The sequence below is a fragment of the Rhodnius prolixus genome, unplaced genomic scaffold, assembly GCF_049639745.1.
Source record: "Rhodnius prolixus isolate KJV_2025 unplaced genomic scaffold, Rpr scaffold_3, whole genome shotgun sequence".
Lineage (NCBI taxonomy): Eukaryota > Metazoa > Arthropoda > Insecta > Hemiptera > Reduviidae > Rhodnius > Rhodnius prolixus.
The window spans coordinates 12743420-12767062 of record NW_027411603.1 but is presented as its reverse complement, the minus strand read 5'-3'; the positions used below and the strand labels follow the sequence as shown (position 1 = coordinate 12767062).

Genomic DNA, 23643 nt, shown 5'->3' with positions numbered 1-23643 from the left:
TTGCAATTAATAAGTGCATAGTATTGTAGTAAAATGTGAAATAATTCTAATTCGATCAAACCTTTTAAATTTTAGCAAAGTCAACCTATAAATAATAAGTTCAGGGTTACATATTTCAAGACTTACGCCCACACACATCACGGATATAAAATTCGACCTAAATATAGTAGAAACTAGAAAAGCTTTCAACTAAATAAAAGTTTTTTAATAAATAACTAATAGAAATCAACTGAACAAAACAGAATAAATGATTTTGCACCACACATGCTGTACGGATCACGGGATAGGTCTTCTTTTCGTCTGAATTTTTCTTGAAAAAGCAAATATCCGAGCGTTTTTACTTGGATGCAGGAACATGCAAGTTTAAATCTTTGATACACCTAACTTGTAGGAATTTAAACTAAAATAGACAAGACTCTGTTCGACACTAATTGCATACTGACTGAGAAATTATTGTAGATAAATATGAAACGATATTTTTCTGGAATAGGTATTTTAGCAACAAGAAGCCATATAACTAAGGTACTCTCTAGAGTGCAAGTAAAAAATAATGGGTTGCAACTTAATTTTTTTTCTTTTTTCAATTACCACAATACATAAAACTGTACGCAAAAAAAAAGGTGATCCCAAGATAAGTTATTAACGAAGTAAAAGATTGGTTAAGAGAGACTACGGTTGGCAAGAGGTAGGGTAGAGTTGAAATGAAGTACGTGAGCTCATTCTAGCCAGCCCAAGATCTGAAGAAGTACCTTCCAGTGTTGTGGGTACGCCCGCAGTTCAAGCAATTATAAATACAACCTCCCACCTAACATAACCTTCTGGCTGGAGCTGCTGTTGCTGTTTCGACATGAGCTAGGCGGTCTGCATCAGCCAACATATATACGTCACGCTGTAATTGGCCATGGAGGAGGCTCTGGTCGATCAGCAGCCGACGTGAACGCACTCCTTCCTCCTCAGTAGGAGTAGAAAGTAAGGTAGGCACACCGCCCACTCAGATCGCCCTGCCCCAGACCGTCCGTCTGTCTGATGTCAGCAGAAGCACGCTGTTCGCTCAGCGAACTCTTTTCCCTTCCACTCTTTCTTCCCCAAATGCTGTAATGTACCCTTTACTTCATTAGAGCGCACGTGATCAACGTGCGATTAGCAAACTGTTGCTTTTCTTTCTCAATATTCAATGTACATCTCTGCTAACACCTGGCAAGTAATTTCAACATTTAGTCTTAGACTTTCTACTTTAGAACTACAGATATATAACACTGAAAAAAACAAATACGACTGAAACTAAATTCCACCTATTTAAAATATTTGGTCTAAAAACTCACGACGGAGAATTTCTTTCTATAATTCTTACAGTTCTGGTTGTAAAATTTCCTTAAAAATTAAAAATAACTAAGTGTCTTAGTAACATTCACTAGACAATAGAATCTTGACAGTCTAAGATTAAATCCTTAAGCGTGAATGTTTAAATAACTGAAAGCAATATAAAAAAAAACTGCAGTTTACTGAAATGTCACTTGAGAGTTATGTTTGAAAACACAAAATCTCCCCCTCTACTTCCGTGTTCAACATATTGTGGTATGTTTGTTACTTAAAATGTTAAATATGTTATGTGGAAACTGGTCCACTTCTTACTTTGTGAAAATATTAATTAAAATAAGAGGTTTTCATACAATTTTTACTAATTATTAATAAATTCTTTAGCAAATCTCATACATCTTCACTTTCTTAAAAATATCCAAAACGTCTCCTCGTTAAAAATCTCCTTACTAATGCAAACCCATTAACAGACAACCAAAGTAGATTATAAAACGATCTATATAATATATAACTGCCAGCAGTTTATCTATATTATAAAACACCATAAAAAAATAAAATAAAACCTTGCAGCAGCAAAATGGGATATATTTAAAGTTCGCCTCGTTGGGAAGTTAAAGTGAAATGAAGAATCCGTGACTAGGAGATCACACATATTGGTGCTGTCCACAAAAGAGGAGCTTTTCAATTATTAAGTCTCCTCTAAGTAACTTTAAAGCTCTGGATAATAACTTAAAAGATATAAAAAGAATATTCTGCTTAAAAGAACATTTTTATCAAGTTAAGTATTACTCAGTTAAGAATTAATATTACCATTAAATAGTTAAAACCTTCGCTAAAGAAGCAGATAATGTTTACAAGAAATGCAAAAGTATCGTATTACTTGGCATATCAAGGAGGTCCTACATTAAGAAGGACATATAACTTCAAGATAATTTCCTACAAAAGATAAATTTGGAATAAATCGCGAAAATTAACAAGAAAAAGATACAAAACCTTTCACCCTTTCCTTCTAATTTGCTAATTCCAATTTTCATTATTATAATATCTAATTTATAGAATCATTTATTACCCCTCACCAGCTTTGCAAAATATAAGTTCAATATTTATTGGACAGGATGAAAAAACAATTTTTAAGAAATCTGTTATCAAGTTTTACATTAATAAGGATTTGAAATTTTGCACAATAAGGACTGTTAAGCGAAAAATGGGAATGTGCGCCACGCAGACTGAATCACAAAACGCAAGTTTTGTCCCAGTGAAAATGAAAGCTCCCCCCCCTGTTGTGTTAAGTCGTATTTCCGGGTTTTTATATTTCATTTCAAGTTTTAAAATCCTACAACTTCGGAAAATTGCTCTCAAGATTTTTAAAATGTCAATCACTTCTAGTGACTTTTCTCTACAGCTTTTTTTTTTTTGTTCAGAAGTGACCATCAGAGTCAATCTGAAGGTGGCTGTTGTAAATCTTGAGGAGCGACTGGATCTATTAGAGTTGAGTCAAGTTCACCTAGACCTAGATATAGAAAAACCAGACCTGTTTCAAGGAGGTTCTGATCTCTTGAGTGAGGAATTGAAAGTCTACACCAGGGCTACGTTAGACCAAACAGCCAAGAAAGTGGTGTTTAGGATTTGAAGGGTCTTAAGCTCATCTATTTTTGTCACGTTTGTACTGTTTTAAATCGTTAAGGAAAGTTTTTTATTGATCTATGGAAACGTTACATCCCTTCTGACTTCATTAGCAATGAATTCCATAGGTGAAGCACGGATATTCATCAAGTAATGAATAAAATACAGCTTATCATTTTTTGGTTTCATGAATTATGGAATAATAAACGAAAAAATGATATAAAATAGTTAAATGATAACAATTCATTAGTATTATTTAGTTAGTTATTGTAAATAAATTTTGTTTCGGGTTATATTTCTAACCAGAGCTGTAATTTCTTCAACACTGTTTATTGTACGCAAATGTACCCAATGAAGGAGGTCCGGTGGAACGGAAATTAAATTAATGGTTTTAAATTATCGAAATAATAATCCAATATTACAATAAAAAGAAAATCTTATTGACGATTCAATAATAACTAATCATTAAACAAATAAGGGTGTAGAGAATAGAAAATCAATCTAAATTACCTCTTGGCAAGAACTCATCGTCTTCCTCTATCAAAAACAAATCAAATGTTCCCCTTTCTCAAGATGTACTTCCGCCCAGGACGAATGATACACTTGAGAAGAGGGTGTATTATACTCAAAACATAATTGATTACAAGTTGTATTGCACACAAAAGAAGTAAAATTTTGAAGAAATGATTGATTATAGCTATTGATTGTAGAGGTAATCAACAGTTAATGCTACCATCTTGTAGAAGTGCGGTGATCAAAAAAATGAATTATTTCTTCATCAGTTCGCATCTACTGGAGGAGATCATCTTGGTGGTAATCTATACCACCAGAAAAAAAGAAGCGTACGTACACCAGCGCCGGGTATTAATAACATCAGATGACTGGACAAATAACAAGAAATAGCTTAATGGTTGCAGCATTAACCTCAGATACCTTAGTGCGGCAGTAATGGTTAGTACAAACTTTTACAGACACAAAGGAGAGACCACCCTTAGGACATCTTCATAAATTAAGAAATATTTTCCCGAGACAAATATTGTTTTAGGATGTCTCCACTATTTAGTTTGATAACTGTACAATATGAGCGTGAGTTCAGGACTTTTGTGTTGTACCAGCTTCATTAAACAGTCCCCGCTCGGTCGTCTGTCACTTCTTCTCCGCAAACTTTACTTAGGAGCCCCATTACCAGATTCCTCGCTTTCTCCATCATTCTTCAAACAAACACACCAATGTAAACAGCAGTAACTTCTCTTGCCGCTATTTTGTTAACTTTGAAGCGCTAACAAAACCTCTACAATTTTTACTAACAAACGTTCTTTCTTTCATCATTTAAAATAAATGTATGCTAAGTTGGTTGCGTACTACGAGGGTCGTTGAAAAGTCCGTGCAAAAATAAAAACTACTTAATTTTTTGGGGTAAACCTTTTTTATTTTTCAACAGTCTCCTTTTAGGCTTATACACTTCGTCCAACGCTGCTCTAGTTTGTTGATCCCTTCCGAATAATAGGATTTGTCCAAATCTGAAAAATAGCCATTCGTTTCTGCAATCACCTCCTCGTTTGAATAAAATCTTTTTCCCGCCAGCCATTTCTTCATATTGGGGAACAAATAGTAGTCCGAGGGAGCCAAGTCTGGAGAATAGGAGAGATGTGAAACGAGTTGGAACCCTATTTCCATTAATTTTGCGACCACAACTGCTGAGGTGTCAGCTGGTGCGATGTCGTGATGGAAAAGGACTTTTTTGTGGGCCAATCGTGGGCGTTTTTCTTGCAGCTCGGTTTTCAAACGGTCCAATAACGATGAATAATATGCACCTGTAATATTTTTTCCCTTTTCCAGATAGTCGATGAGGATTATTCCTTGCGAATCCCAAAAGACAGTCGCCATAATCTTTCCGGCCGAAGGAACGGTCTTCGCCTTTTTTGGCGCAGATTCCCCCTTGGTAACCCATTGTTTAGATTGTTCTTTGGTCTCAGGAGTGTAGTGATGTATCCATGTTTCATCCACAGTGACGAAACGACGCTTAAAGTCCTGCGGATTCTTCTGGAACACCTGCAATCCGTCCTTGCAACACTTCACACGATTTCGTTTTTGGTCAAGCGTGAGCAATCGCGGCACCCATCTTGCGGATAGCTTTGTCATGTCCAAATGTTGATGCAAAATATTATGTACCCGTTCATTCGAGATGCCCACAACACTAGCAATCTCACGCACCTTCACTCTTCTGTCATCCATCACCATATCATGGATTTTATCAATGATTTCTGGAGTAGTAACCTCAACAGGGCGTCCAGAACGTTCAGCGTCACTTGTGCCCATATGGCCACTCCGAAAAATTTGAAACCACTTATAAACTGTTCTAATCGGGTGCAGAGTCACCATAATGTTTATCAAGCTTCTCTTTAGTCTCCTGAGGCGTTTTGCCTTTCATAAAGTAGTGTTTAATCAACACACGAAATTCTTTTTCGTCCATTTTTTGAAAATCACTCGACTTCCTCGATTCAAACGAATGCCAAACACAAAGAAATAGACCGATCTGGCTGAAACTTGGTGTGTGTTCTTCCAAGAGATGCTACTAACATAACCTCGATACGCGCCAGTGGTGCTATCTCTCTGACTTTGCACGGACTTTTCAAACGACCCTCGTATTTAGAACGGTTGCAAATTCACAAGATATCTACTTATTCCAATTTTACATTCGTTTAATTTACTCTTAATTTTTGCTGCTCACACAAACGCACGACTTTTGGAGTCGATAGACCTTAAACAGGAAATTCCCTGTTATTAACTCAAAAATTGAAAAATTATAAAGAAAGAGGAAGTGGAGGAGAGAAAGAACATCACAATATTATTTTTATACCAGACTACTATTATTTTCTATAAATTTAAATAATAAATGTACATAATCATTCTTTTTTAATGAATAATAAAACAGATTGAGGTCAATCTCCTCTTTACGACTGTATTTTAACAGAAAGCCGTTTATGATGAAACGTGGGAGCCCAGAAGTTTCTTTGAACAGTTTTACAAGTTCTTGTAGAAACCAACAGTAATTACTCTACCTGTTTATATATAAAAAGATGAATGTAGACTTTAAGGTAACTAATTTATATAAAGATTGGATAAATTAATGATAGAAGAATTTAATTTTTTTTTTAAATAAAAGGTGCGGGTACCCACTGACTACCTTATTACTAACTATGACTGCTGTATCTTTTAAATATTCAAGCAGAGTTTAAACAATTTAATTATAAGCCTGAGGAAGAGAGAAGAGGCAAAAGAAGAACTGGCGCAAGTGACGGTTTTAGTAGGATGAAGAAATAACCGTAAACTTAATGACTCTCCAGATAAACTTAAGACTGGAGATGGGGCTAACATAAACTAATTTACATACCCTCACCGGTATTAAAAGTTATTACTTCGATAGTTCAAATTTCTTACTTCAGTTACCTCATTCTGCAGCGCCCTTCCCATCTAGGTTCACGTTTTATTGACCAGCAGTAAGCCTCTATTAACACCTAAATTGTTGCCAAGTATTTAGTAATTATTGTTAATAACTTTTCCATTTCAGCGTTCTACATAAATTAAATGGCGATTAAGTTGGTAAATATTTCTGGAATAATTTACATAAATTAATTTATTTTGTTTTGCAACATAAAATTGGCTGCGGCTAAAATTGTTTTTAATAATAATAACGAAGTATTCACATAACTTATTTAATAAGTAGTTTGAAAAATTGCATCAATTATCTTCTGAGTGAGTATAATGTAATTTAAGTTTTAAAACACACCCTTTCTCTATCATCAAAGTTAACGTGACCTTGTTACTAATACATGAAATCCACAAACACAATTGAACATAAAAGAATTTAACAAACGTTTCAGACTTCTGGAATACAGATTCAAGACTTACTTCACAAAATAAAAGATTCATTAATAAATACTGCCCACATTGAAACGTACACGATTTAGAAGTGTTAAGATTCAACGATGCGTTCTAAACAAAAGCTAATTCAGTGTATGTAAAATCTAAATCCTTAGTGGAATCAATGATTGCGGTTCGAACTTCGAATTTGAAACAATCTCTACAATAAAAGTACTTTTGATAGGAGCTCCACTTTTATTTGAATTTACTTGAAAAGACCAACAACAGGATTTCAAGTACATATTGTGATACCTTTAAACAAAAATCAAAAGAATCATACTCCCAGTTTAATGTTTTTCCTCAGACTTGGAATTCACGTAACAATTTTCCTACTCACTGTTATCTAAATAGTAATTCTCTAAACTAATTGAAATAGCAGTTTAGACAGAAGCCTAGTAAACTCTGCTTGCTTAGAATTGCCTAAAAATTTGAAATTTGTGGTGCTTCTGTTGTAAAGAAGTTTGGAGATCCTTGCTTTAGTTAGTCAAAACGTTTCTAGGACAATGTTTACACATAAAAGTTACAGATGTCGTGATAACAGGCAGAATAACAAGTTCAAAGACAATTGTAAAAAAGAAATGAAAATTCTACTCGGCAGACCAAATGGTATAAACTAATTTTTCACCTTTCGGTCATACTAAGCTAGAAAAATTACGATGAGAACTAAAAATCTATTATCTGCATACCGATTGCAATGCCTTCTCTTGCTAGCGGCAAGAGAAGATGGAAAAATTAAATTGTCCTAAGTAGCAATTTAAGTCCGAATAAGTTGCACGATGAAACTCTTGCCATTACCTCCAATAATAGGTAATTCCAGTCAACATTTTGTAGATTTAAATAAATATAAATAACAATCTATTAATGCGTGATTACCCAGTAGGTATAGTTGTTCCAGGTGACTTCCTACACAATAGAGTAGAGAAGGCGATCCTCTTAATGAGGTTAACCTTTTAAATATAAAGATAAGTATACGTACTATCAATGAGAAGGAGTTAGACGAGCCGTCGAGAGAGAATTAGAGAGTAGTGCTATACTCTCTATCTAATATATAAATTGGCTAATAGTGGTTGGTTGGTAGAACTTGTTCCCCTTTTACTCTTTATATGTTGGATTTCATTAATTGCAATAAAGTGGAAATGTAGCATGTCTGCTCCTAGTTACATATTCAAATGGGATTCAATGAATTTGCATATACTTTCTACCATTAACAACCCTGTTTCTACTTGCAGTACCACCACCTCTATTAACTCTTTTATTCCCACAAGATGGCTTTTTGTTTTTGTTTTTAGATAGCTTCTTCCTTTTCAGAACCTGATGACGGCAACATTAACTTGTAACTATGGGCCTACGTGCAGCTTCAGTAACATTTTATGTAATGCATAAATACTTCTTGCATGAGCCCATTTCCACATAGAAACAACACCTTCACACTAATTTACTCACTAACATACAGGGACATCAGGTTAATGTAATAACACTTTGTTTACAATAGTACAAAGTATATTACAATATTTATTTGAATTCACAATTGCAAGAGATGCATGATTTACTGCAACAAGTAAATACGTCTTTAAAAGTGGAGTTTTAACACTAAAGGGTGATTCTACAAATTCAGTGTATATTCACTGCCTTCTACTGCAATGGAATCGCGTAACCATCGTCCTTTCGGTAGAAGAGGCTTTTTTTTTTGAAGCGGATAAAGAAAGATGGATATTGAGGACTTGGATGACCAGAGGCAGGAGAATATTTTGAGATAAGAGAAAATACTTGAAGGGTGGTACGTTAGGTCACATAAATGGCTGTACTGAAGACATTGTGAGAAGCCTTGGTTATCCGCTGAAGAATTTCAGACTGTGAAAATTAAAGGTGGTATATATTACAATGCTTGGCTGAGATCCTCAGTGGACTGTGGATCAGTTACTACATTTTTTGTGACCCCCACATATCTTTATCTTACTTCAATATAGATAATTTAATAGTGTTTCAATATTAAATTACTCGGACGTTTAAACGTCTTTAATTAAAAAAACAACAGGTTAGCCTGCCAGTGGTTACATGTTCGAGTAATAAGTGAATGAACCACCACCAAACTTAAGAAAAATGGTTTCAATTTATCCACATTTAATTGGATGAGAATAAATAATACAAATTAAACGAAGTACGATTACTTTCGAAATAAAATGCCTCCTTAACAATTATTTTAGAGAAAACCAAGAAAGAGAAGGATTAATTCCTGTAGGAGGAGAAAGGAGAAGCTGACAAAGTTGGGGTGCGCCATGGGTTAGAGGGCGAAGCCATGAGGGCCACAAAATATCCAAATTCAAATTTAAATTCTGGATATCAATGACCTTTCATCACATCAATTTTTAAAGAAACAAAAAAATGTTAACTAGAGAGTTAAATTTGTTAAATAGAGTTAAATTTGAAACTTAAGAGAAGAAAATGCAACTATGGAAACATGGCTTGATCTCAATACTTCCCATAAATTTTGAGGAGAAGATATATATACTACAAAACTCCAAGATTGGACAATTTTTTTATTCTACGGCCATCGAGATACTATATAAAATCTCACAGGATCTCTCCGATCAAGCATATAATAAAGGAACGGAAACACGACTTGTTTCTGCTTATACATTGCTATAAATGAACTCAAACTTGAATATTTTATAACAAAATTGTAAAAACATAAATTTATATTCAAATTAAGTTATTTTTCATCAGCTTATTGATGACAGGGGCTACTCGTTTAAGTATTTTTAAGCATATGAGGGAGATATTTTTATTGTTTTATTTATTTTATGCCAAAGTCCACAGAATGGTTTTTACAGTTTAAACTAATTTCCACTAACGTGAGCTTTACTACAGAAAGGTCAAATTCCTGTCCATATTATATAGGAAACTGAATCCGATTTTTACTATAAGCAATTGGTTTTTAGCCGAGAAAATAACTTTTTTTTAAAATATAAAAATAGGGCACAAATCTAGCAAGATATTCTCTCTTACAGCATTCTGTAATAAGTTATAAGTTACACATTTTGTTTTCAAATTATAAATATTTACTAAATAATAGTCATCTTTCAGTATTATATAGTTTGACTGTAATCAAACGGTACTTCAATCTTTTCTTCAAATTCACAATTTGACCTTCATATACATTCCTCATCAGTTTAAAAGCACAGAACACTGAAATCCCATCCCCTTCGATCTTCCCAGAGAACATTTTCCAAAATAAATATCCAATAAAAGTACTAGAAACTTATTGTGGTTATCCAGTTGATACTAAATCAAATATCAATTATTATTATTTTTTTTTATACACGTTTTTTGAACAGAGGATACTTCGGAATACGTATTTACGGGCGAGATCTTTAAATAAAAATCCGTATACGAATATAATACTTCCTCTGGCTTGGTATATTTCCACAGAAGCTGAAAATATTAACTTTTGTTAAGCCATTACTTTTTCATTAAAAAAAAAAAAAAACAACCTTTACAATTATTGGAAATGACAGGGTCAATCTCTAAACAAAGGAAGATAAAATTCTCTTTTGTTTGATTTAAATCAAATTAAATTCTCAACTAATCAACAGTGAATTCAAAGAAATGATGATTACCACAGACAAGCAAAAAAAGGGACACTTTAATTATTGTTTGCTTTATTAACTCTCATCAAAACTTGCGTTAATTAGAAAAAAAGTTTAGCCTCTGATGTAAGTGAGATTGGATATCAAAGCCCATCATAATACAATCTGAGTACTGCTGAGTTAATAGGTTTGTTTTCTTTTAATTAGCAACAGAGAAAAACCACTTACAGAAGTAAATTGAAAACAGTACGCTTATTAGTTCAATGCCTATTAATTGTAATTAAGGAGACATTAAATTAGTGTTAATTACAAACAGTCTTAATTAATATTAGACATGTGGTAGGGGAGTATTCCTTTCGTCAACACCGCTTAGCTAGCAAATTTATCTACAAAAAATAACAATGGAATGACTTCAATTTTGTTTGGGAAGTTCTTCATTGAGATTTATTAAATTTAAAGAAGGTTCTGGATTCTTTCATTTGCGAAGGCTCATTAAGTTAGACTACCAACATGAATTATTATCTGAGTTCTTAATTAATGTGGCATATTTGTGTAAGTAAGGGTGGATTTACAAGCCTGCTGGTTCTGTATTCAAGACTAGGCATGTTGCCCTTAGATTTCTATCCGGTGTTGTGCACTGCTTTCTGCAAAGAAAGAAAATTGTTCCGGAAGCTACAAAGTACAAAAACTCCCATTTATGCACCATAAATTATTATTCAAATTAATTAAGATTAATTTTATAAACTTTTTTTGCGTTTATTTATGCTACAATCAGCTATAAGTAACAGTGATAACCGAGTAACAAATGATAAGTAACGAGTGGAGAAGTTACCCAGCGGTAACACTCCCAAATATTAGATGGTTAGATTAGATTGCTTAAGACGGGCGGTTCCACCAAAAATGGAAAGGAACGCAGGCAATCCTAATGCCCATTATTCCCCGCCCACCCCTCATCTCATTAGAGATACCGGGGTTTTAAAACAGCAAATTCGGCTAAAAGTTGCCAGATGCTAAATATAATAAATTAAATTAAAATAAATAAATATTAGATGGTTAGTCACTCTCTTCACTAGAGAGGAGATCATGAGGCCACTGTCTTTTAAGACGTCTTGTCGGGTTAATATTATAAACATAAAAAGAAATGATTATACACATTACAGTCGCACACTAGCACTAGACCAATCCAAAAGAATTTTGCAGAATAATTGTTAATAACAATTAATAAATGTCTTATTTTCGACCAAATTTTAATCGTTTTGTGTTTTTGAAACCAAGGCGGCGCGGATTTAAATTTCATTTAGAGCGAGGATCTCTTGTGTTTGTCTAAAAATTATTAAAATTAATCGCCCTCATCAGTACTATATTTTGGCACTTAATCATCCATCATCTACTAACAAAAAATAGAAACAAAAATTATCGAAACCTACGTTAAATTCTGGAAAGTATAAGACAATAAATCTTAACAGGCAGTTTTTGTTTTTTTATGTTAGTCTAACTTCCACTTTCTAGAGGGCGTAACAGTTGGCATCTTCAGAGGCCAAGCCCTTATCTGTTAGAAATTCATTTATACGAATGTTACACAAAAAATTATAAGTTTTTTATTTCTTTATACCTTTACTATACTGTTTAATTATAGAAGGAACCGTAAATTATAGCTCTCTAAGGTTTGAAATTAAAAAATTAATTAAGACATGTACTTCTCTACTGAAACAGACACGCCCCTAAAAGGAGGGGGCCCTTTTTTAGTTTAGTTATTTTTTTAAAGAAGTTATTATTATTTATCAAGAACCTAGTTCAGGGCAAGAAATGGCTATTAAATAAAGAATTAATTAAATGTAACACTGAATTTTTGTGACCATTAAACTATTTACTTGTTTCATCATCATTCGACAGAATTCAAGTCTACTCTCACAAGAGATCATAGAAATTACAACCAAGAGCATTGTGAGCAAGTACTGTAGAATATGTAAAGGTACTTTTTTTTTTTTTTGTAGATAAAATGCCTTAGGGTGCTTGAGTTCTCTTTAGCGTGCCTTCAAAGTTCGTGACTAATGAGTAGTGGCACGGGTCTATCCTGCGGGGAACTAAGGTCTAGTCACGGGATCCTTCAGGCAAACAAATCTCTCTCCTTTCTTTACCATTGGTACTTGTTTTCCTCAAACATATATTCAAAAATTTGTCACCTCAGTTTTCCGGCAATGAAGGAAGAAAGAACTTGGAACGCTGGATAAACTGTTATTTTAATGATTTTATTCTTCCATTATGATCAACCCAATTTTTACGTAAAAACTAATTCAAGACTGAGGAGACCTAAAAACGGATATTTCTTTTCGATACTCAAAATTGAAGACGTAGAAAATAAAATAAGAAAATTATTGTAAAGAAACAGAAAACAAATTACAATAACTATTAGTCTCAATAAAAACAAAGCAATATCTATAACACTTGTAGACGACTGTTATTAGCACAGTGTTTAAAGATTCTGCGGTATCGAGTTTTTTTTTATCTGTCCAGTGTATTCAAGTACATATATCAGTTACTAAAGGAAACACGTTAGCATACTGTGATCAGATAATGTAAACTGCTTAGACCTTCTCAGTGAGTGAGTGAGAGAGAGTAGATGATCCCAAGCAATGTGATCTTCTCACGTCTCCGAGATCTGATGAAAGGAATTATTATTAAACTCGGACGACTATGCTAGACTGGATTATCTTACACACGTTACACCAGCAAACATTTACATACTTTGCACTCTGTATACTTAAATATCCCACTATTTCTTCTTCTTTATAAATGGAAAAGGTATAAAACTACATTTCACTTCAAAGCTAATTCAATATCAAAGTTATAGGTGTTTTAGGCTAAATATTTCTATTTCGGACTTCAAACATTATTAATCAATCAATAAAAATATCAACACTACAACTCTCAAAGTTTTAAAACTTTTTCTTCAAATTTCAAATTATGAAACAAACACGTCAAAATGTCCATTGACCTACAATAACCCAAAAAGATAAGACGGAAGCTTGCCGCCTCTAATAAATCCTTAAAAATGCCCTTAAAAATTAATTTTCTTGGGAAAAATATTCAAATGAGTTAATAGATAGACCTACAAGTGATGTTTAAAGAAAATTGAGAAAACCATTTTCTCAATAAAAAATCAAGGAAAAAAACTTTTTCGTTTTCTTAATGAGACAACAACCTTAATTTACCTTAACGGGAACCAACCGTATTTTCAACATGAAAATGAAGTGCGGAAATTCATAAAGCAGCGCATCTATATTTTTTTGATCTTGTACTCCCCATTCGCGAAAAATTGCTAATCAAAGGTGCAGAGGGCGATTTCTGGCATTTTTAGTACAAACATAAGTAAAATAAAAATAGTATCAATAATAATAGAAAAATAAAATAAAAAATACAATAACTGTATAATAAAAGGATAAAATCAAGATAAATATAAACATAATGCTCTTAAGGAATGAGAATATCAATTCTAATTTGATGAATGAATAAAATGAACAGTTTTATTACAATTATTCTTTAAACTAAAACAGGAGTGTTTATTACTGAAATAATATTCCCAATTAGAATAATTTTTCTTTTAAAATAGTTAATGATGAGAAGGAATATTATGAATGGAATAACGGAATTTTATTATATACATAAAACTGTTTTTATTGATTAAAAATATAATTTACAACTTTTTTTTTTCGTGCCATTAAAAAGTTTGTTGACCCTAAACGGAAATAAGAATATAGTTAAAAAAACAAAAATCTCTACAGATGGTATCTACCATTGATGAAGATAAATCAACCAACAGTGACAAAGAACAAAGTCTTCATGAGGAGGAAGAAGAAGTAGAAGAAAAAAAAGAATGAGCTAAAGATCAAATTGAGTGGGATAAACAAGAGATACTCGGACACAGACAGACAAGAAACTGGAGGGTTAAATAAATACATGCGCTAATTTGCATACAAGAAGATGTGGAAGAGAATTTTTGTTTAAATGGATGAGTAAAAGTTGGGGAAGAGATTTGCATTATTTAGATCACTACTAATGTTAAAGTAAATAATCAAAGTTAGCGTAGATTTGATGAAGCTTGGGAACAAGGGTTCATTTGGACTGTTTTATTAAGTATTATTGAATTGAATACTTTAATTAGTCATTAAGAAGCAGTTCTCATTCTTCTTTACTGATCAGTTCTTTATCCAAGAATGATGAGAAAAACCATAATAGAAGAAGTCAAATTCTCAATCAGGAAACAGTAAGGATTTGTTCATAACTTTTCTGTAAGGCGGAAGTGCGCCTTTTCATAAATTCAATTTTTTCATTTCCGAAAATTATCAATCGAATCTCCTTTAACCTCTTCAATTATAATTTATAACATGACGCTATCTTTTTTTATTTGAATAATTTTCCTTCATAATTACGAAGACCTTTCATGTTACGCTTCCCTCTCCACATGTTAACACAGGATAAAACTTGCAGAAAAAAAAAAGGATAGAAAAAGCTGCAGCTAGAGGAAAAAGTTAGAGAAGGATACCTATGGTTAATTCGTTTGTGTCTGTAGGGAATGGAAGAATCGTAGGAGTAGGTTAGATCGTGGCAGAATTAGGATGACAAACTAGGGTGGAAAGAAGTTGCAGCAGCCAATTTGGATAAAGGAGTGAACAGGGTGTCATGGAGTGAATCGATTTTAGTAAGTCGAAAAGAGAGTCCGATGCAAGTTTGAGAAATTTGTTCTATGTTGTCCTGGGAGTTTCTTGATGTTACTACTACAGAGGTCAGACTTCAGGCGTAGAGAAACATCGGTCCAATGATCATTTTTGTAGAAAAGGAGTTTGTTCTGTACAGTCATCTTCAAGCCTAGTGAGAGTAAAGGAAAGAGGACTATGGCAATTAGTTCACCAGAATTCATTTTGTCCTGAACGTGTCTAGAGAAGGTGCGTTTGCTGTCCAAAGTTAAGCCGAAATACTTGAGCTGACATGGTTAAGTGAAAATTGGAGAAACCAGGAGTAAAAGTATAATTTAAAGTAAAGTTATAAATGAATTTCAATTATTTTAAAAGGCACTACTCCAATATCATTTAAACTGTATATGAATAACCTATCAGTTCTGCAGAATCACTTTTCTAGATAAATGAATATTACAGGAATTCCCATGGAATCTGAAGGCTAGGATTTATTTAAACTGTTGAAATTTTAATTCTTTTTCGAACTTAATATTTTTTTTTATGCAAAAAAAAAAATTGAAGTTGAGAATGTTAACATTTGAGAAGAAGGAAAACAAAAATCTCCTTTAAAGTTCATAAAATATTAATCTCCATAAAAATAAACAACCTAAAGCCGGATAAAGGAGCTCGTTTTTATAAAGAATTCATAATTAGTTTATAAATGTGAAACAACAACTTTTTCCCTGCCAACTTCTACTTTTTCTTATTTTATATTTTTTAATGACATTCCTTGGAATATCTGAGCTCTCTCAGCTAGTGTTACGTTTCATCATTATAATATATAGCGCGTATTAAACAATATTTATTATATCAGGCTAGAGAGCTGGGTCACTTAATGGGAGCACTCACACAAAGTGAGCTCCTCCACTGTTCCCTCTCCCTAGAAGTACCAGGAGAATAAGCTGGTCATCCCAGAGCAGTCATTTACTATATAGTTAATCCCGTATTAAAACTTTGAATTTATTACCATCACCTTTATTATACCAGTTTTCCTGGGCAAGATTCAACCAGTTTTCTTCTTATTGATTCCCCTCCTGGAAACCTGTTACCTTTAATCCTCTCGTCTTTATTTATTTGCTTAGAAAAAAAATCGTAAAAGCAGGTGTCGACAGTTAAAAATTTAGATCAGAGATCAAACTTTTATTTTTGATCACAGTCAACTAATAGAAAACCAATACAAAATGGTGTTGTGTTCGGTTAGTACAAGATTATTTTAATAATTTTATCTTGAACATGAAAGAAATCGGTGTAGAACAAAGTAAGTTTGACTTAGTTTATCGAATAAGGACCCTAAAATGATAATTTATGGCAGAAGTTTACAAATTTTCTGTACCGAACCGCCTCTTCTTTTTTAGTAATAAGTTGTTGCGACCCCTAAAAGGTAGCCTCTCTTACTAAAGTAAACTTTGGTTTATAGGATCTACTGTTATGATTTAGCTCACAGCCAACGATTCTAGGTACCGAATATCTTCTAACACTTAACAGACAGAAGACTGCCTAAATATAAATCTTGAATTTGACTTTATAGCCAGCCTTGTAAATTTCTCCATCAAATAACCATTTGGTTAAAATTTATTTAGCAAGCATATATTTTTTAATTGCGGAGCTCATTCATTCTAAAAGCCTTTTAATGCACTGCCAGCACCCGCACAGTGTTCCTTTGTTAAAAACAAAACTTTCCATTAAGCTGTAAGCGAGAAGTTCGTTTCTTGCAGTATTTACGTTTTGACATTTATAAAAATGTATATTTTTTCATCTAAATGTCTTATTATATCTATTTTACTATGGTTCTAGAAAATATCAGAATGTTGTTCACCTTGCAATTGGCATCATTTTCAAAGCTAGCGCTCGACTTAAACAGAATCCAGCGCCTCCAGTAGCAAACCAAAAAGTTATATGTGGCTGAAACAAAAAAGAAAAAAGAAAAATAGTTACTTCAAACTAAATAAGCATTTTATAGTTTGCAAAATAAATTCCATCAAGACTGTTAAATGTTAATAATAGTTCAGTTTAATGGAACTTTAGCAAAGGGCACACTGGTTAAATTAATTCCACTTTTACATAATCAACTTCAAGGACTTAACCAGAATTATTTCTCTAGCCAGTTAAATCACATCTCAGAAATAGTTCAGTTAGCTGTACTATAACTTACGAGTATATAATAACATTGATCTAAATCTCTTTATTGAATAATAATTCAGCTGATTTGAGTCGGTGACAGTAATTTCTTTAACAATATCTCTTCACATGCTTGGCAAAAAGCAAATAATTTTCGAACTGTTGTTTTATTAAATCAAAGTCTTGCTATATTTATTCAGATCAAACTCATTATAAAATAAATGTACTTATTTTCGTACTTACTGCAATCTGTGTTAAAATTGTATTTTCAAATTGAATGAAGGACTTTTTCTCTTTTTTTAGAATCAGATGATGATAAAGAAATAGAGGATATTCCCATTTAGGGACTGTTTAAGACAGGGAAATGTTATAAAATAAAATTATTTTGTATAAACTTCAGTTGTAATTAAGTAAAGAAAACTTTTATCAATTTCCCTCATTTCCTTTACTTTTTTTCCATTCCAAGTAGTATCAGTCTTCTCTGAAAGACTCTTGTCTCCTCAATGATACACACTCTATTCGAGAAAAATAAAGATTTCTTAAGAACCGGTTGTAAGATCCTAATCACTTTTCTTGCTTCTGAACTTCTCACATTTGCTTTTTAACGCTATATCGCCTAGCACTCCAGAAAAATAACAATAGGAAAGAGCATCAACTTATAGATAATCATTTTATAAGTATGCAAAACTTCTATCAAGTTCAAAAATTTTTCAACAGATATTTTAAAAGCCTGTCCGCAACAATTACTCTTTCACTTATTTACAAGAAACAATGAAGAACCTTTACTATGAGGGAAGAAATAATACTGTATATCTAGGGAAGAATGACATAACACAAAAGAAAGGTCCGGTAGAGCAGTTGTATAAGGGTTGATCGTCAAAAACTGCATTAAAAAGCGTAACGTTGAAAAACATCCAACTTTGACAATTTTTTTTTTCTCTTTTTCTATAAAAGATAAAATTCCCAAATTTTCTTTAAAATAGAGGGCAAACCCTCCTTTATAACTGTAATTTTTTTTTTTTGCAACAACCCAGATCTGATAGATTTTGAGAAAAAAGATGCTGAAAATGAGCAAAAACGGCTTTTTCAAAAATTGGTCTTGTTCTTCTTCTTGTTGTTACCTTTTTTGTAATTTATATTTAGTATTCGATGTAGCCAATCTTAGAATTCAAGTTCGGCTTCCTGTTAATTAAAAGAATATCGAATCAGAAAGCAATAAAGATGTTGGTTATTTGTACTCGGTAATGTGTAGAAGAGAATTATAAGAAGTAGAGAATACAAAGAAGTGCATAACCTCAAATCAAGCACCATCATGCTTTTAACAACATGAAAACAAAAAAACTACAATAGCTTTTGTTCTTTATAATGATGACGCGTTCTATACACAAACAGAACTAAAACAAGAACAAGAAACAATGAAGAACCTTTTACTATGAAGGCAGGTTAAAGGGAAGAGAATAATACTGTCAACATGTATATCTAGTGGAAGAATGACATAACACAAAAGAACTAGCTACAAGAACATTTCCGGCTTATACGGTTATCTCCAAAACTTTCCAGTTTGTTAATTATGACCTAAAAGTATTTTGGTTTAGAAGGGACCACTCACTGTGTGAAGGGCTGCTACTGAGACTTGAAGGAAGGTTTTCAGTTTCCCTTCTCTCCCTTCAAACATAATCACGTTTGTACATATATTTCCGTCTCGCGCTCTCTCTAAGCTCCAAATCAAGTAGGATTTAACCAAGAACATGGCCGCTTTACTTTATCTTACTGAGGACCACATATCCGACAGATTTACTGGACCTATCTCTAGCCACAACAACTTCCACACGCATCTACTACAAACATTATATTTAACACGCTCTCAAACATTATCCCATAAACTAGAACTTTTTAATTGGAGCTCCCAGATGCAACATTTAAATCATTCTAATGTTATTATTAATCCAACAGGCTTTCTGTTTTCTTTCTTTTTCTACTTCTTTTTTTTTTGAAACTTCATTTTTTTATTTGCTGTTGAGTACATGGAACCACTCCAGCAAAAATTATTCAACTAATTTATATTTTCGTTTATTTCTTTTTATATTTTATTAGACGAAAATAAGAATTGAATTCTAACTTCCGTTTTTACATAAAAAATTTATTAAATATAAAACGAGCCCCTTTATTTATTAAAATATAATTTATGGTGAACAAACGTCACATGAAAATTACTATTATATCGTAAAGCCTAAAAATTGTATTCTAACTTCGCCTTCATATCATACATCAGATTCATATTTTCTGCTAATATATTCTAATTACGTGGCACTATTATTTCATTTAAATACTCTTAGATATATAGGAGTGACCTTAGGAGTGCATATAAAGGGTTCCCATGTTCAAGAAAATGGTTACAATTTTTGTCTCTGGTGCTAAAACCGAACTATTTACAAAAATTGTGATAATTTGCCTGATGAATTAGGGTGGAATAAGGTGTGAAAACTGAATAGTGTAGCTTCAGATGCAGCGTTATTAGCAACAATGTAAATAAAAAGGGCCGAGAGAGATAACTACTATTTCGAATAGTAGAGAGAGTAAGGAAATACTCTTTCCGCCAGACAATCTTTAGAATTATTCTCTATCGAAGATACTGTACTTACGATCGATATGTGTCAAACAAAATGGGATCCAAATGATCTTTTATTCAGTATCTATGTTGCAGACTGGAGCGGATAATGTTAGAACTACTAGAACTGCAAGTGCATCAGAGGAAAAAAATAAAGGTAACGAAAATAAAATGAGTTGCGTGTTTTACTTTGTTTATATACTTATATATATAAATGTGGGTAGATCTGATAGACTGATCTCACCGTTCCTATATTCTCAAACAGATTTGATAGCGAAAGGCTGTCATTAACGGAGGAGTTACATGAAAAGTTTAAGATTTAATACGCCCAACCCAGCATCCGCAATCTAGAGTAATTATCAAACCAGTAATCTGTGTTTTTAGTTTTTTAGTTTTATTTTTTCAATCTCTTTCTGTTTTTATTTTTATATGGAAGGTGGTGGGGGTGGAGGAGAAAGAGAGACAACATCCTTCTCTTGTGAGTGCAACCATTTTGATTATATACATTTAATACTGGCTTATGTCCTAGATTGTTGGCACACCAAATTGTATCCGCAATCACTGCTAAATAATCTCGTTGATTCCATACATCTTATCATTTCCATTTGTTCTTCTATTAAGGCGTACATCCATCTTTGGAAATAGTTCTTCAGGTATTGGATCTTGAGAAATGAATATTGTGTGGTGGTCGAAGTTTGTCCACGGGGAAGTAAAATTCTCTTTCAAGTATCTGTGAGAAATGGCTAGAAACTGGTCAGTCAACAAGATTTTTTATAAACTCTCCGAATTTGAACGCTACAGCTCAAAAATAAACAATTATAGGAAGCATGGCTTAATATTTCTATAGCGAAGACTTCTTTTCCGTACAATAACGTCAGAGATAAATCTTTTGGAGAGTGTAGGGTGCACTGGTAACCGATCGTCTTTCCTGAAATAGGCATTGCCGGCAAAGAACTCATATTTTAAGATCTGTAAGCTAAAAAAAAAAACTAATTAAAACGCCAGATCTCGAAGAGCACAAAAAATCTTCCAAGAAAAAAAAATTGAACTAAATTCTAACTGAATAGTGAAAATTAAAGAAAACTCCGGAAGGAAAAGAAAGCCATACCTTTAATTAGAAAGTTGTACGCAAAATAATAAACTGGGTAATCAACTAAGAAATAGTAAGTAGTCGACAACCAATAACACCTCCTGACGGTGTATACTAGTCTTGGATTGGACACAGCACAGATTAGATTGGCTATTCTGTATGTACACAAGGTATTATTGGACTAGTAAGTTTGTATGCAGCTGTTGACCTTTGAAAATGAATGCTTATGTATTGCACGCACAGCTCTAAATGAGCATACTTGGTGCACATTTTAACCACCCGCGCCATCTAATACCATTACAGATAGACTGCCTTCATTATCTCCTTGATTATTTAGCTACTTACAGCATTTCAAAACACTATTTACCGTTACTCTTCGCGCCCCTTTCTTTATATATATATATATACGTATATACGCCTAGTTGCCAATTTATTTTACACCATATACATTAATATGCTCTATCTCAATTACATAACCAGCTAAGTATTAAAACTGTCCGGTAGGACAGTTGTATAAGGGTTGACCATCAAAAACTGCACGAAAAAGCGTAACGTTGAAAAACACCCAACTTTGACAATTTTTTTCTCTTTTTCTATAAAAGATAAAATTCCCAAATTTTCTTTAAATCTTACTCCAAACCCTCCTTCATAACTGTAATTTTTTTGCAACCACCCAGATCTAATAGGTTTCGAGAAAAAAGTTGCCGAAAATGAGCAAAAACCGCTTTTTCAAAAAATGTTCTTGTTCTTGTTCTTCTTCTTCTTGTTGTTCTTGTTGTTCTTGTTGTTCTTGTTGTTACCTTTTTTGTAAACAACGTAGCGCCTAAACGCGTGAACCGATTTTCATGAATGAGGTGTCATTCGATTGGGAATTTTATGTAGATGTGCCTTTTGGGGGTCTCGGCCCTGTGCATCGAATGGGAGAGGAGTTAGCCCCCTTTATGTAAGGCCCCCTCCAAAATTATTATTACTAATTACTCTGTAAATCGTGGCCCGATTTTGATAAAATTTGGTAGGATGATAGGGTTAGGGCTCCCCTACCTAACAATAAAGCGACGATCTGCTCTTACACTTGTTAAGGGGAAGTATAGCAATCGTTTCAAATTATCGACACGTGAACCGATTTTCATGAATGAAGTGTCATTCGAATCGAAATTTTGTACAGATTTGTACTTTAAAAGTCTCGACGCTATGCCTCATAAGGAGGGGAGTTCGCCCCACCCAAATAAGTCCCTTTCTAAAACTATTATTACCAATATTTCTACAAAGCTTAGTCCGATTTTGATAAAATTTAGCACGAAGAAGTGATTAAAGCTCCTCTACGTGGCTGTGAAGTGCCATCATGCTCTTACACCTACTAAGAGGAAGTACTGCAATCGTTAAAATTATCAATGAGTGAACCGATTTACATCAATGAATTGTCGTTCGATTCAAAATCTTTGCCTTTTAGGGAGAAGTACTGTAATCGCAGTTTATTTTTCTTGCTCCTCTTAAAAGGAAGTACTGAAATCGCAGTTTAATTTTGCTATTTACGTACAAATACCTTCCTATTTTATTCAAAACGCTTTCTCCAAAAAATGGTTATTGAGGATGGTTTGGGGACCGCAACTATAACCATTCTTTAAAAAGATCTCTCTAGTGGTAATTACGGTTCCGATTTAACACCTTATCAGGTTATAATGATAGAATAGCTTATTCCAAATTTTAAAAAAATCTGTAAAGCAGGCGTAACTTTGCTAATAGACAAAAAGGAAAATCTATCCAAAAGGTACAAAAATCTCCTTAACAAAAACTTACAGTTTAAAAAGTTAAGTATAAGGGTTGATTAAACGCCAAAAGGTACACAAATCAGCAAGTACCCAACATTTCATTAATACTTCATTGATATTATTTAAGTAATTTTACCGCATTAATTTTCATTAATATTTTTTAAGAATTTATTAGATGTCACATACCCTTATGCTGGCCAGTTCATTCATAATAGTTATAATTGTGATAAAATGTATATTATATCTTCGTATAAATAGGTACTTTATTTTAACTCTATTCCAAATTATTCTTCTGATTTCTCTTTAATGTGCCCTTTATTCTGAAGTTGTCACATATACATGCATGTTAAATTAGAAAAAGACAAATTTAGAGTCGGCTACTGTTTAAATTTGAATCACGGAGGATTTAAAACAATATTTCAGTCTTGAATTCGTCTTACCGAAATATTCGTGAGCACAATGACACACAGTTAATAACAAGTAGATTATTCAAAATTATATATTCATTTCTCAATTGTAATTTAATATAGTTCCCCTAATTTTACTTATAGTAAAATACTGGAATAATTAGCTGTCCTAAAAATATGCATATCTTATTTACTTTATATTACATATACACAACATTGTGGGAAGAACACCTAGATGGAGAATGTAATTGAAGACAACTATATTATTTACGATAAAGCCAGATTGACTACTACATAAAATAACAATTACTTTAATCGAAGAATGAACTTAAACCGACGATTTTTATTTAAAAATAAAAATAAATAAACAAAATCACTGATGTATGTTGGTGTAAGCATTTTTTAAAAATTTTTTTGAATTTTTAAGCCTCATATTTTTTTATTTTTATAACGTTTTCTTTTTCACC

The 23643-nt window shown here is 32.8% G+C and overlaps 1 protein-coding gene across 1 annotated transcript in view; it reads right to left on the bottom strand.

The window, feature by feature from the left end:
- fng (Fringe glycosyltransferase) overlaps nt 1-23643 on the bottom strand; it is a 100988-nt gene that overhangs the window by 12986 nt on the left and 64359 nt on the right. The window contains exon 6 of the mRNA XM_074127438.1: nt 17001-17086. Coding sequence (XP_073983539.1) covers nt 17001-17086 — 86 coding nt within the window. The remainder of the gene's footprint in view (nt 1-17000; nt 17087-23643) is intronic.